This window comes from Suncus etruscus, chromosome 7 (assembly GCF_024139225.1).
Source record: "Suncus etruscus isolate mSunEtr1 chromosome 7, mSunEtr1.pri.cur, whole genome shotgun sequence".
NCBI classification, from domain to species: domain Eukaryota; kingdom Metazoa; phylum Chordata; class Mammalia; order Eulipotyphla; family Soricidae; genus Suncus; species Suncus etruscus.
Window position 1 is genome coordinate 94921616 of NC_064854.1, and position 16047 is coordinate 94937662.

Below are 16047 nucleotides of genomic sequence, written 5' to 3' on the forward strand. Positions count from 1 at the left end.
GACTATGGACCATATCGCAGTTCCATGGATCAAACCAGAGTCAGCAGTATACAAAACCCAGTGCCTTACTATCTCTTTGATCACATGCTTATTTTTTTTTTTCTGCACTAGTTGTTACCTACATACCATATGATAACTAAAAGAGGGTTTCAGCTATCAAAACAATAAACTGAATCACAAATGATTCTATTACTGATGATGGAAGTAGTGTGATATGCTGTCATTGTAGAGGCATTAGTTACACCATTGTGTGTTCTAAGACCATGCAACCATAAAACAAAACCTATTTTATCTGTTTACTAAATGTTAGAGAATTCTGGGAGGAGAAACATTTTAAGTGTTTTGAAAGTATTTTAGGGGCCAGAGTGGTGGCACGGAGCGGTAAGGCTTCTGCTTTGCAAGCACTAGCCTAGGACAGACTGCGGTTTGATCCCCCAGCGTTCCATATGGTCCCCTAAGCCAGGAGTGATTTCTGAGTGCATAGTCAGGAGTGACCCCTGAGCGTCATCAGGTGTGTCCCCAAAAAACAAAAAATAAGTGGTTTTTTTTTTTTTTTTTTTTTTGGATTTTGGGTCACACCTGGCAGTGCTCAGGGTTTACTCCTGGCTCTATGCTCAGAAATCGCCCCTGTATTTTTAACAGTTCAAAGTAACTTTTTTGGTATTATTTAAGCTGTTCACATTTATGATTTATAGCATGATGTAAAAATTACAGTACAAAGAAATGGATATTTTTTTTTTTTTTTGTGGTTTTTTTTTTGGGTCACACCCGGCAGTGCTCAGGGGTTACTCCTGGCTCCATGCTCAGAAATCGCTCCTGGCAGGCACGGGGGACCATATGGGACGCTGGGATTCGAACCGATGACCTCTTGCATGAAAGGCAAACGCTTTACCTTCATGCTATCTCTCCAGCCCCAAAAGAAATGGATATTACTTAAATTATTAGTACAGAGAAATGTTTTATATAAATGAATACAACTTTAGTTAATGCTTCATTTCCTTGGCGCTTCTTTTCTTTGAAAGAAACAAAATCACCCAAGGCTGTAACCAGTATTTTTTACTGTAAGTAGAATGCTAGATTAGTGTAAATTCTAGAAATTAGGGAAAACATTTAATCAGAAATCTAATTCAGTTCTGTGTTTTTCTCTTTTTAAATTAGAAATTGGCAAATAAGCCGCTTAACAAAAAGTCTGGTGTTCAGTGTTCAGCCTTCACTGTGTCAACTGTGGATCCATTCCATATCCAGTATATTTTATATCTCATGTTCTCTGGAAATAGTAGAATGCTATCACTCAAAGGACTAGATACTTTGATTGCACACAGGAGACATGTGTTGGATATCTACACCTCCTGGTGCACCACATGGTCATCATTCCAGGAGTAGTTCTTTAGCACTTTTGGGGTCCAGGGATGTTGCTCAGTGCTAAAACTCATGTCTTGTATGTGTGAGATCCTAGTTCTATTCCTGGCACTTAAAAAAAGGGGGGGCTTTTATTTTAATAACTGGAAACTTTAAGAAATATAGCAAAGCCTGGCTGGTATGGCATCAACATATATAATTTCTTCATTTTCTATATTGGGTTCTAAATGCAAGTGTAGATATTGAAAAGGTGTGTGACTGATCAAGTGTAAGAAAACAAGAACTGATGAATAGAGGAGCACGCACCTGCTAAAAATAAGCTGCTACCAGGCCCAGCATGTTATTATTGCCATGTGGTTGAGAATGATAGTTTTATGGGACTAGATTTTTTTTCTTGAAGAAAATGGGGAAAACATTTTTTTTTTATTCTTTGTTTGGGACCCATACCCAGCATTGTTTAGGTCTCTGCACTCTACAGGTATGGCTGCCTCAGGTGACCATATGTGGTGATAGTGAACAAACTTGTGTTGGCAATATGTCATATCTACTATGAGATCTCTCTGGCCCTGAAATAGTAGATTTTAAAATGTTGGCTTATTCAATTTAAAAAAATATTTCTTTTGGGCCCGGAGAGATAGCACAGCGGCGTTTGCATTGCAAGCAGCCAATCCAGGACCAAAGGTGGTTGGTTCAAATCCCGGTGTCCCATATGGTCCCCCGTGCCTGCCAGGAGCTATTTCTGAGCAGATAGCCAGGAGTAACCCCTGAGCACCGCCGGGTGTGGCCCAAAAACCAAAAAAAAAAAAAATTCTTTTATTGAAGTCATTGTGATTTACAAAGTCCTTCATAGTTGGATTTCAGACATACAATGAATCAGGGCCAGTCCCACCTCCAGTGTCCACCTCCCTCCACCAATGTTTCCAGAGTGCATCTTATACCACCACCCTTTGCCCCTGGCCTGCCAGTTTAACAAGCCCATTTAAAGTTTTATTGGTTGTAGTTTGGGTCTCTTGATTTCATTGTTGTTGACTTTGGCTTGGATATTTAGTTCTGTCCTTTTTTTTTTTTATCTCCACCATGCACCTGAGATCACTTGGCCCCCTAGCCCCTATCATTTTTTTATTTCCAACCTTCTTAATTTTATAGCAAAATGCAGAAATATGAGGTTAAACAAAGTAGATTTTTTTTTTTTTTTTTGGTTTTTGGTTCCTGGCTGTCTGCTCAGAAATAGTTCCTGGCAGGCACGGGGGACCATATGGGAAACCAGGATTCGAACCAGCCACCTTAGGTCCTGGATCGGCTGCTTGCAAGGCAAACACCGCTGTGCTATCTCTCCGGGCCCATAAACAAAGTAAATTTTATCCCAAGGTACAAAACAAAGTAATTTGTATCCCCTGTGAAAAAAGTCAGGAGCCCTATCTAAGGGATTAAAAAGATGGCAGGGGCTGGAGATATAGCATGGAGGTAGGGCATTTGCCTTGCAAGCAGAAGGATGGTAGTTCAAATTCAGCATTCCATATGGTCCTCCAAGTCTGTATTTCTTCATGCAGTTATTCTAAATACCATATATAAGTGATATTACTCTGTATTTATCCTTCTCTGGCTTCATTTAACATAATATCTTCTAGTTCAATCCAGGTTGCTGCAAATTGCATGACTGCTTAATTCCTACAGCTATGTAGTATTCTATTGTACATATGTACCACACCCTCATGATCCACTTGTCTGTTGTTGGACATCTAGGTTGAGTCCAGGTTTTAACTTTTGTACTGAGTGCTGCAATGAATAGCAGTGCACATACATTCTTGTGGATGAATGTTTTTCTGCCCTTGGAATAGATACCCAAAGAGTGACTGCTGTGTCATGGCAGTTCAATTTGATTTTAGTGTGAATCCTCCATACTGTTTTCCATAGGGGTTGGATCAGGTAGCATTCCCACCAGCAATGGAGGAAGTTCTTTTCTCACCACATCCTTGCCAACAGAGATGTTCCCAGTATTTTTGATATCCCATCTGGACTGGTATAAGATGATATCTCGTTGTCTTGATTTAGATTTTCCAAATGATAAATGATGATAAATATTTTTTCATGTGTCTGTTAGCCATTTGCCAGGGGTGATTTCTAAGTGTAGAGCCAGGAGTATCTCCTGGACACCACTGGGTGTGGCCCAACAACCAATCAGTCAATTGATCAATAAAAAAATAAAGGTCTTTTGTGTCTAAAAATTAATTTTTAGACACAAAAGAGAAAAGAGCTGGAAGTTCCAGCTCACCTCAGGAAGCTCACCACAAAGAGTGATGAGTTTAGTTAGGGAAATAACTACATTTTGAACTGTCCTAATAATGAGAATGTATGAGGAAAATGGAGAGCCTGTCTAGAGTACAGGCGGGGGGTCGGGTGGGGTGAAGGGAGACTTGGGACATTGGTGATGGTAATGTTGCACTGGTGATGGGTGGTGTTCTTTACATGACTGAAACCCAAACACAATCATGTATGTAATTAAGGTGTTTAAATAAATTTAAAAAAAAAAAGAAAAAAAAAAAGGTCTGTCTCTGCACACATACAGACCTGAAATGTGATTCAGGATGGGGGGTGGGGGTGGGTTCAGGGCTGGCAGTGGGACACGGCTTTTCAATTGTTATTTTAAATGGTCTGTCATCCTAGGAAAACATCCTATAATCAATAAATAATGCTAGTAGTAAATTTGGTTTAATATTTTATAATGGTTTCTGTTTAGTCTTTTGCTATGTATAGATGATTAATTTTAGATAAATTTGAGTTATCAATTTTTAGCTTGAAGATTAGCATTATACTCTTTACTGTTTACATTTCTTATAAGTTCAGTGGTGCATCTTTTGTGTTCACACATGATTATTTTTTAAAATATATAGTAATTTTCTAGTAAATAAAAATATAATAATTTAGGCTTTTTTTGTTGTTGTTGTTGCCAATTATAGAATATTTCCTCTAGACTCAAAACCTTCGATACTAAACCCCACTGGATCTATTTTGGTCTCATCCCCAATAAAACCAAATCCACTTGACCTGCCACAGCTTCAGCATCGAGCTGCTGTTATTCCTCCAATGGTGAGTAAGAAAAGAAACATTGAAAAGCAAAAGCCTTAATGTTATATTATATGTGTGTGTGTGTGTGTTATTTCTTCTTTTTTTCTATTAGTACTTGAGTTGTAAGAAAATGATGGTTTTAAAAAATTGTGGTTAAATACACATAATGTCAAAATTGCCGTCTTAACCATTTGGGTGTGGAGGAGACAACAGGACCCTCCAAGTAGTATGCCCAGAAGGTTTTATGACCCTTTCCTGATTTTCAATGGACGGCTAGTGGTTTAGTTCAAAGGGCCAAGGATGCAACATTACTTCAGTTCTGTAGTGCTGGGTGTTCACTAGAACATCCACAGAAGTATTTAGGAAACTATATGGTACTAGGACATTGAGTCAGAGTACCCTGTATACAATGCATGTGCATTAATCCTCATTATCTCTACAGTCCAATCTTAACCACTAAAAAATGTATAGTTTGACTTTTTCTTCTCTCTCTCTCTCTCTCTCTCTCTCTCTCTCTCTCTCTCTCTCTCTCTCTATCGTCTCTTTAAAAAATAAGAAAAAGGGGCTGGAGAGATAGCATGGAGGTAAAGCATTTGCCTTGCATGCAGAAGGACAGTGGTTCGAATCCCCCGTGCCTGCCAGGAGTGATTTTTGAGCATAGAGTCGGGAGTAATCCCTGAGCACTGCCAGGTGTGACCCAAAAACCGAAAACCAAAAACCAAAAAGAAAAGAAAAATATGTATAGTTCAAGGTTAGGACTCACAGGTATGTTCCTGTCTTGGCTTAGATTCCTGGCACTACCTGGTATCCTAAGCATTGCTGGGTATATACCTATAGGCCCCAAATATCATTGAGTGTGGCTATACTCCCCTCAATTTTACCAGGGTATTCCTCATATTCTTAGCACCTCAAGGCCCAAGTAGCATTGCACCCTCAGTTCCTTTCACTGAAGTGACAGCTCTGTTAGATGAGAATCTCTGTATCTCCTGAGCAGTGCCTGGGAGCATTGTTCAAGAAAAGTTGAACATTAATGATCATAGGGGTAGGAGCAATAGCACAGAGGGTAGGACCTTTGCCTTGCATGCTGCTGACTTGGGTTCAATCCCCGACATCCCATACGGTCCTCCCAAGCCTGCCAGGACTGACCCATGAGCACTGCCGGGTATGACCCAAAGACAAAAACAAAATATTAACGATAATAAATGTAGTTCAGTAATGTTTAGTATGTTCACATTAGTTTTAACTGTCCAGAACTTGTTTTATCTTATACCCATTAATTCCTTATCCTTAACTCATTCAACCATCATTGGTGACCACTATTTTACTTTTTATTTTTGTGAGTTTGACTACTTTGGACAACTCCATCTGAATGAAATCTCATAGTATTTATTTTTATTTTAGTTAAAAAGTATATACTAGTTTTTACATAAATATATTTATTTACATATATTTATGTAAAAACTAGCATATACTAGGTTTTTATGTTTGTTTGTTTGTTTTTGTTTTTTTTTTTGGAGGGGTCACACCCAGCAGCACTCATGGGTTACTCCTGGCTCTGGGCTCAGAAGTTGCTCCTGGCAGGCTCAGGAGACCTATGGGATGCTGGGATTTGAACCAGGGTACATCCTGTGTTGGCTGCGTGCAAGGCAAATGCCTTGCCACTGTGCTATTGCTCCGGCCCCTGTATACTAGTTTTTAAAGTGGATTCTTGTGATAATTGAGTTAGTCAATTAAAAAAAATACTAACTTAATAAAATATTGTTAATTCTGATTTTATTTGGCTTTAAAACAATTGTAGGATCAATTCCTAACTAGATTTTAAATATTTAGAATTAATTAAACATGACTTAACCATTTTCCAATCACAACCTATTTTCTTTTGAAAAAAAAATGCAATAGAGGTGAGTGCTTTCACAGACATCTTGTTTTCATTACATGTAATTTGAATTAATTTTTTGGTAGTACATGTTTCAAAAATCTTTTAGTGCTGTCAAATATTTTGCAACTACTACTTTCAGTTTTACTAACCTGTTTGGAATTGTAGCCACATTTTAAACACTAGAAACTGTAAAGATTATTGCTCAGGTATCTATACTTTCAAATCTACTTTTGTTTATATTTTATCTGAGTAATATCTACAGTTTGATGTACTTTTGATACTGAATTCTTATCTTGGGTATATATCTCTCCTTTTTCTTTTTCATTTGGTGAGGGGGTGGTTTGGGGACCACAATCAGTGGTCTGGGACGCTACTCCTGACTATGCTTAGGAGCTCTTTTTTTTTTTTTTTTTTTTTTTGTTTTGTTTTGTTTTTGGACCACACCCGGTGACGCTCAGGGGTTACTCCTGGCTATGCGCTCAGAAGTCGCTCCTGGCTTGGGGGACCACATGGGATGCCGGGGGATCAAACCGTGGTCTGTCCAAGGCCAGTGCAAACAAAGCAAGCACCTTACCTCTAGCGCCACGGCCCGGCCCCATGGAGCTCTTATTGTTGTTTAGAGCACCATAAAACCACATCTGCATGCAAGCATGCAGCCAACCTATTGAGTTCACTCTGGATCTGAGTATATCCCTTTCACTTAAATATATTCTAGTTCTTTATTTTACAAGTCAAAATTACTTCTGTCTCACATAATAAATAGTAAAAGTTTAGTGTGTGTTGTATTAGCTTCACACAGTGTTTTCATTCTTTGATTAATTCAAATGGATGCTTAGTGTGTCCGTGTTCAAGTCAAGATTACTTAAAATTATTTTGTTTTGGTTTAGGCCCTACCTAGCAGTACACAGGCCTTATTCTTCTTCTGCATTTGGATCACACCTGGCAGACTCGGGGTCCCATATGGGATGCTGGGGAGGTCAAACCAGGTTTGGCTGCATGCACCCTACATGGGTGCTGAATAGAAAACAGCTTAGCTTTGCAAAACAAGCAACCTACTCACTGTACTATCATTTCAGCTCAAGATAACATTTTTTTAATTCCTTATAAAATACTTACATATCATAATATCTGACTTCAAAAATCTTGACATTGTGGCCGGAGCAGTGGCGCAGTGGCAGGGTGTTTGCCTTGCACATGGCTGACCTAGGATGAACCGAGGTTCGATCCCCGTTCGTCCCATATGGTCCCACAAGCCAGGAGTGATTTCTGAGCACAGAGCTAGGAGTAAGTCCTGAGTATTCCTGGGTGTGGCCCCAAAACAAAATAAAAAAAATCTTGACATTGGTTTTGAAAAGACATAGAGGGCCTGGAGAGATAGCACATCGGCGTTTGCCTTGCAAGCAGCCGATCCAGGACCAAAGGCGGTTGGTTTGAATCCCGGTGTCCCAAATGGTCCCCCGTGACTGCCAGGAGCAATTTCTGAGCATGGAGCCAGGAAAATCCCCTGAGCACTACTGGGTGTGACCCAAAAACCACCAAAAAAAAAAAAAAAAAGGCAAAATAAGAAATCACTCCTGACTTGGGGACCATCTGGGGTGCCAGGATTTGAACCACCAACCATCCTGGATCGACTTTGTGCAAGGCAAACGCCCTACCACTCTGTAGGATACTTGCATTGTGAGCAACTGGCCTGTTGGATCCCAAGAAATCTATATGGTCACCTAAGCCCACAAGGGGTGATTCCTGAGTACAGAGTCAGGAGTTAACACTTAAGCATTGTAGGATATAGCCCTAAAAGAAATGAAAATGTTTTAGAGAATTAAAAATCCTCTCCAGGGGGCCCGGTGAGATAGCACATCAGCGTTTGCCTTGCAAGCAGCCGATCCAGGACCAAAGGCGGTTGGTTCGAATCCCGGTGTCCCATATGGTCCCACATGCCTGCCAGGAGCTATTTCTGAGCAAACAGCCAGGAGTAACCCCTGAGCACCGCTGGGTGTGGCCCAAAAACCAAAAGAAAAAGCAATTAAAACATAATGTTCTGTTATGTTAAAAAGTCCGACAGGCATTTTTTTTTTTTTTTTTTTTGACACTCAAGGGTTACTCCTGGCTAAGCACTCAGAAGTCCCTCCTGGCTTGGGGGGACCATTTGGGATGCCGGGGGATCAAACCGCAGTTCGTTCTTGGCTACCACTTACAAGGCAGACTCTAGCGCCACCTTGCCGGCCCCACGACAGGCATCTCAACAGAGGAAGTCTTCTTTTGTAGGTCTTGTAATGGTGATGGTATTGTTAGATTTTACCAAAGTGCTGGGGTCAAACACCTACTGATTCCTATTTGCACAAAAATGTGGAGAATTTCTGCAGATCAAACTCATGACCTCACACATATTTGATATGTGCTAGAAAAACTTCTCTTTTAGGAAGAAACTTAAGAGGGTCGGAGAGATAGCACAGCGGTGTTTGCCTTGCAAGCAGCTGATCCAGGACCAAAGGTGGTTGGTTCGAATCCCGGTGTCCCATATGGTCCCCCATGCCTGCCAGGAGCTATTTCTGAGTAGACAGGCAGGAGTAACCCCTGAGCACTGCCGGGTGTGGCCCAAAAACCAAAAAAAAAAAAAAAAAAAAAAGAGGGCCGGAGAAATAGCACAGTGATAGGGCATTTGCCTTGCAAGCAGCCAACCTGGAATGGACCTGAGTTCAATTCCTTGCATTCCATGTGGTTCCCCAAGCCTGCCAGGAGTGAATTTCTGAGCACAGGGGTAACTTCTGAGCATCACCGGGTGTGACCCCAAAACAGATCAACAAATAAATAAATAAACTACTTTATAAAAAAAAGAAACTTAAAAAGATATGCATCAGCAATAATACTGTGGTGAACCAAAACAATTTATTTTGTTTTATGGCAGGAGGTGGAAAAGCTACATATATTTCTAAGAATAAAGAATAGTAGGGCCAGGAGAGATAGCACAGCGGCGTTTGCCTTGCAAGCAGCCGATCCAGGACCAAAGGTGGTTGGTTCGAATCCCGGTGTCCCATGTGGTCCCCCGTGCCTGCCAGGAGCTATTTCTGAGCAGACAGCCAGGAGTAACCCCTGAGCAACACCGGGTGTAGCCCAAAAAACGAAAAAAAAAAAAATAGTAGCATTATGTGTGTTTCAGATTCAGTGAAAAGTGGAAAATTAATGACATCTTTAGATAAAAGAAGTTCTTTAAAATGTCATATCTACATTTCTTGGGAATGTTTTATATTTTTGAAGTAATAAGTTGTGTTAAGAACTATGTTTCATATTAGTCAAAACAGCTTAGGTTCTTTACTTTATTTAAGTTTGGAAGATGGGGGACTGGAGAGATTATATAGTAGGTAGAGTGCTTGCCTTGCACACGTCCAACTTAATTGGACTTCCAGAATCCCATATGGTTCCCTGAGCACTGCCAGGAGTAATTCCTGAGTGCAAAGCAGAGCCAGAAGTAAAAATCACCAGGTGTGGCCCCCATGACCCCCAAAATGATTGGAAGATGGAGGAGTCAGAGAGGTAGTATAGTAACAAGGGTACTTGCCTTGCATCAGGTTTAGTCCTTGATATCTCATCTGATCCATAAGCTCAGAGCCAGAAGTAAGCCCTGAGCACTGCTGGGTGTAACCAAAACAAACAAGCAAAAAAGATCGGAAGATTGAAAATAAAGAAAACAACATATAATTTCCAATTATAGTAAAGTATTTTAAAGAAATGCACAGGTTACATAAGGTTTAAAAAATGAGCAAGTTCTTATATCATTTATATCATCCTGAGATGGTTAGGATGGTGTGACTAAAGAAAATTAAATGTTATGAATTTAGATTTAATTTTCATCGTGAAGAAAATTAATGTTAAATTAATTTGTTTTAAGGAGACTGGGAGATTGATTAGTTAATGATGACTGTTAGGTTTCTTGCTTATATTACTGAATTTCCATTTTTCTCAGAGCATGAAGGAGAAGCACTGAATGTATAAAGTGGAAAAGTTCAGTTTTGAGTATGTTTTGAGGTGCTTTGAGTGGAGTTGTAGGTAGGCCATTTAATTATTTATTTATTTACTTATTTACTTATTTTGCAGTCTCCTAAGAAGTGCTCAGGGGACAGAAGGGAACCCCTAGCTGACACAAATGCTTGGTCTCAGTGATACAGTTTTGGAGGCCACCAGGACCACTGCAGTGGTGCTTAGGACCTCCAAGGCTACATCCTGAGGTATAGTGGGGGTAGTGGGCATGGAGAGTAAATTGGGGGCTTCGTGCTCCAATGCCTTTGAACTATTTTTTTGACCCAGTAGATAACTTTATTTCTGAATGTGAATATCAGAAAAAAAAATGTCCTAGAAGTAAAAAGTATATTAGCTGTTAACATAGATAATACTTAAAAGAAACAAATGTAGATATGTAGCTAGGTTAACCTGATGGGAGGACATTGGGAGGTGGAATGGGACCTGAGTCACCAGGAATTTAAAAAGTAGACACATATTTACATTTGTGATTTCAATTTCTTTTATCATAACTTTTGTTTTATAATATATTTAGTTCTGAAAGTGTTCAGCAGTTTAAATATTATACTTACAAAGCTGACTAAAAAGTATAAAGTCTCTTCAGCAATGCGACAGAAATAAGTATTACTTAAAACAGTAATTATTTTTAGGACGTTTGTTGGTATATTGAGGGTATTTTTTTCTTCTGTAGGTTTCCTGCACCCCTTGTAGTATACCAATTGGAACCCCGGTGAGTGGCTATGCCCTTTACCAGCGACACATTAAAGCCATGCATGAGTCAGCGCTCCTGGAGGAACAACGACAGAGGCAAGAACAGATAGATTTGGAATGTAGAAGTGCCACGAGTCCTTGTGCCACTTCTAAGAGTCCAAGCAGAGAGTGGGAAGGTAGGTAGAGATTTGTTACCACAGATAACTTTTCTGAAAGGAAAAAATGTAAATATAGTTTTCTTTGGTCTTTGTAAATGTCAAAATTTTATCAATTCAATTATTATACTTGTCCTTAAGAATTAAATTTCTTCTAATTCACTTCAGTTAGATGATTAATATTAGTTTACTGACAACTGAAGGGTGGCAGGGACATTTTTAAGAAGGGTTCTTGTAGATGTGAACTTTCTGGTATTTGTCTTTATGCTGAAAGATTATATAAAAGCTGTGTTCTATGTTTCTGAATTTTCATAGTGAGAATTATTTTTCAAGAAAGTTACCTGTAATAGGAAGTCTAATTCTTTGATGTGATGGGAAATAACTTTGTGTGGTGCAGTTAGATCCAGATGCAATCTTCATCCCACCATTTGTCAGTTTTATGACCCTGGATAAGTCATTTAACCTCTGACCTTTAGTTTTAGCATATGTAAAGAACAAAAATAAGATGGAGAGGAAAAGTATATATATATTATACATTATACTTTGTCATTTATTGAAATATTATTGCAGTATACTTGTATATATGTATATGTGTGTACTTGTGTATGTGCAATCATGTGTATATGTAGTAACTTCTAAAATTATAACCAATTGAAAAGAACAAAAACACAATAAAGAGTATTTAGTATTGTTTTACAGTAGTTAGTTTGGAGGCAAGCATATATATCAGAGGTAGAGCACTTGCCTTGCCTGTGTGAGGTTCTGGATTTGATCCCTAGCATTAAAAAAAAAAAATTACAGGGGTCGGAGAGATAGCCTGGAGGTAAGGCATTTGCCTTTCGTGCAGAAGGTCAGTGGTTCAAAACCCAGCATCCCATATGGTCCCCTGAGCCTGCAGGAGTGATTTCTGAGTGTAGAGCCAGGAGGAACCCCTGAGTGCTGCCGGGTGTGTCCCCAAAACCAAAAACCAAAAAAAAAAAAATTTAAATTAAAAAAATTACAAACACAAAACTAAATATGTTTTATGTTGAACACGTGGCTCAGCACTGCCTTCTAATAATAAGGCCTACAGTGAATGTGCTGATGTCACTGTTTATTATTATCTAATTGACAGATTTATATAGGTGTATACTCTTTTTGTGTTATATGCTATATATGTATTTGAAGTAATGGTTTCTAAAATTTAATAAATTTTGGCAGGTTAGAAAATAGCATGTGTGTGGGGCCAGAGAGATAGCACAGCTATGGCATTTGCCTTGCATGTGGCCAACCCGGGACAGATCTGATTTGTTTCCTGCCATCCCATATGGTCCCCTGAACATTCAAGGAGCAATTTCTGAGCACAGAGCCAGGAGTAACCCCTGAGCATCGCCGGGTGTGGCCCAAAACCTAATCAATTAATAAATTAAAAAGAAAGAAAGAGAGAGAGAAGAAAGAAAGAAAGAAAGAAAGAGAGAGAGAGAAAGAAAGAAAGAAAGAAAGAAAGAAAGAAAGAAAGAAAGAAAGAAAGAAAGAAAGAAAGAAAGAAAGAAAGAAAATAGCATGTGTGTTCTGCTTTTTAAAAGTGTTTATAGACTTAATGCTGTAGTATCTCTAAAATATATTAGTTTATTATGGTTATGATTTTGTTTTTTGGGATATTTCAGAAGACTTTTTGTAGTACCACACACAAGTAAGCACCTGATTTAGAAAACCAGACACTTAATATAAGAATATTTAATATAAAATAGGAACTGTGATTGTTAATCCTGCTAATTCCTTGTTTTAGTCACACTTAAATTATTCACTACATGACAAACTGAGTTTCTTGTCAGAATTTTAAATAAGTTAGTGTTTTATATATAATAAAACTTTTGCTAGTAAAAATGTGAAACAGATAAAATATTTACCAAATCTGAGCCTATTATAGATGCTAATTTATATTTCTTGAACAAAGTAAAATATTGATAACATTTTGATCTTTTAGTATATTCTATCTGGAGAGTCCTTGATCCATGATCTGGCACAATATATATTTAGTAATTAATTACTTGCGAGGTAATACATTGAGAATGATGAATTTAAAAATAAATTTGTCACTACTTTTTTACAGAAATTATTTTTAATAAATTTTGTGAGGAATTAAAAACCTAAAAATAGCATTTAAATAATCTGAGTTTATGCTAAAACAGTAATATTTGAATCATTCTTAAATGAATATCTGGTGGTAGGGTGGGGGTGGGGTTTGGCCCAACCCCTTTTCAAAAAAGGTCCCAGAGTTTTCAACCCTGTAGTCTGGTCCCACCTGAGATTTGCTTGCTCATGTTATTTGAGTTCAGTCAGAGCTGGGCTTGTTTCTGTCAGAGGCTATAGGGTATGAGGTTGGACTGGTTGAGATTCATGCAGAAAGGAGAATCTGACACATACTCCCCCCCCCCCCCTCAAATTCTTGAGTGCCAGAGTTATCAGCCCAGACTGGACTACCTGCAAAGTATCGGCAACCATTATTTTCTTTTGGAGGTTGGAAGAGGAGTTGGGCCCTTTTTCTGCTAGGAAGCTTTGTTGTTTCAGTACATCAGTATCTTTTCTTGGTCTTCTTTACAGAATGTGGTATATCTGAGAGCTGGAGACATTAATCAGGCTACAGCCCTAAAGTCTGAGATTCCAAAGTATGAATTTTATTTGGGTAATCAGTTACATCATCCATGCAGTGAATGCAGTCTGTATAATGAATTTATAGTGGGTTTTTTTTTCCCCACCTATTTTTTTTCTCCCATTCACAATAAAAACGAGGCAAAGGGCCTGGTTTGAGATGTATATGGGGAGCATTTACAATACCTCTTCTTTCTATACAGTCAATGTTAAGAACACAGCCTGTAGTAAGCATTGGGAGGCTTTATCTTTTCTTTTCTTTTTTTTTTTCTTTTTTCTTTTTTTGATTTTTTTTAATATATATATTAAAAAAACCCTTTACCAGTACAACATTCCCATCACCAATATCCCAAGTGTCCTTCCTCCCCACCCCACACTGGCCTGTACTCTCGACAGGCTTTCTAGACAGGTGTGTAGAAAACACCTATTTATTTTTTTAGGCCTCCCAAGCAGTACTTAGGAAACCCAGCAGTCACTTCTGGCAATATTTAGTAAAGCCCAGATGGTGCTGTTTCTGAATCTCGGTGATGCTGTGGGCCACTTGGTCTATGCTCACTGGTACTGGAGGTGCCAAGGGTTACAACCAGTGGTGCTCAGGGTTCTACTTGAAGCCAAGGATTGAATTCAGATTCTTGTGTATGAAAGGCATGTATTCCCAATCTTGATCTATCTCTCCAGCCCAAAATAGTAGTCCTAAAAACAAATTGAATTATATATTTTTTATTAATGACATAAAAGTGTTATTTTTTTAAATATCTTTATTTAAACATCATGATTACAAACATGATTGTAGTTGGGTTTCAGTCATAAAAAGGAAACCCCCTTCACCAGTACAGTATTCCCACTACCAATGCCCCGCATCTCCCTCCTTCCTCACCCCTGCCTGTATTCAAGAAAGGTATCCTATTTCTCTCAGCTATATCACTCCTAGGGATATAACCTAGAAGCCCAAAAACATAATACAAAAATGCTTTCCTCACACCTATATTGATTGCAGCGTTATTTATAATAGAATCTGGAAGCAACCTACATGCCCTTCAACAAATGAATGGCTAAAGAAAGAGGTACATATACGCAATGGAATATTTTTGGTTTTTTTGTTTTTGCTTTTGGGCCACACCTGGTGATGCTCAAGGGCCACTCCTGGCTATGTGCTCAGAAATTGTTCCTGGCTCGGGGGACCATATGGGACGCTGGGGATCGAACCCTGGTCCATCCTGGGTCAGCTGCGTGCAAGGCAAACGCCTGCCACTGTGCCATAATGCTGACCCCACACAATGAAATATTATGGAGCCGTCAGGAGAGATGAAGTGATGAAATTTACAAAAGTATTAGTTTTTTTTTTTTTTTTTTTGGTTTTTGGGCCACACCCGGCAGTGCTCAGGGGTTACTCCTGGCTGTCTGCTCAGAAATTGCTCCTGGCAGGCACGGGGGACCATATGGGACACCGGGATTCGAACCAACCACCTTTTGGTCCTGGATCGGCTGCTTGCAAGGCAAACGCCGCTGTGCTATCTCTCCGGGCCCACAAAAGTATTAGTTTTTGAGAGATACCAATGTGCTTTCAAGATGACTATAAACCAGGACAGTTTTAATTCATGGTTGTTTTAATTAATCTACCTAATATGTTCATTCAGCAATTTAACAAGTGCCTAAGGTCTTGCCTGAATTTATAACTACTCTTCAGTTCAGCATACAGTATAATCTTTCAAAGAACATTCTGTATATTTTCATTTGTCTAGATTATGTTTAGAATATTTAATGCAATGTTTATTGAGAGCATGGCCATTCCTAGGGATTATTCCTTACTCTGCAATCAGGAATCACTTCTGGTAGTGTTTGGGGGACCATATGGGATGCAGGGAACAAACCCAGGCTGGCTGTTTTCAAGGCAAATGCTCATCACACCAATGCTTCAGTCTTGGTTTTGGCAGCATTAATCCATGTCAGTGATAATACCTCATACCAACTTTCCCAAGGTAACTTGGATGGTATTTGTTCTACTTGATTCTGTAGTAATGCATGCCACCAGTATTGCCCTGAGCTCCTAGTTGCTTCTGATGCTTGCTGATACAGCCATTGCCAAGGCTCACATAGTCGGGCTCAGTCCGCATTGCATGTTGTCTGGGGAGAGGAATACTGCATAATTTTAAAGTTATTGAAAATAACTAACTTGTCACGTTAAATTTATAAGACTTTCATGGTAAATTCTCTAGAAACCAACAAGTGATT

The 16047-nt window shown here is 39.0% G+C and overlaps 1 protein-coding gene and 1 non-coding gene across 7 annotated transcripts in view; one reads left to right on the forward strand and one right to left on the reverse strand.

Moving 5' to 3' along the window:
• NCOR1 (nuclear receptor corepressor 1) overlaps positions 1–16047 on the forward strand; it is a 170247-nt gene that overhangs the window by 94574 nt on the left and 59626 nt on the right. For all 6 annotated transcript variants that reach the window (XM_049776733.1, XM_049776734.1, XM_049776738.1 and 3 more), the window contains 2 exons: positions 4317–4446; positions 11010–11205. In XM_049776733.1, the coding sequence (XP_049632690.1) occupies positions 4317–4446; positions 11010–11205 (326 nt within the window). The remainder of the gene's footprint in view (positions 1–4316; positions 4447–11009; positions 11206–16047) is intronic.
• On the reverse strand, positions 13927–14059 carry LOC126014796 (small nucleolar RNA SNORA51). Its single transcript, XR_007497788.1, has one exon. It is a non-coding gene; the product is annotated as a small nucleolar RNA SNORA51 (small nucleolar RNA).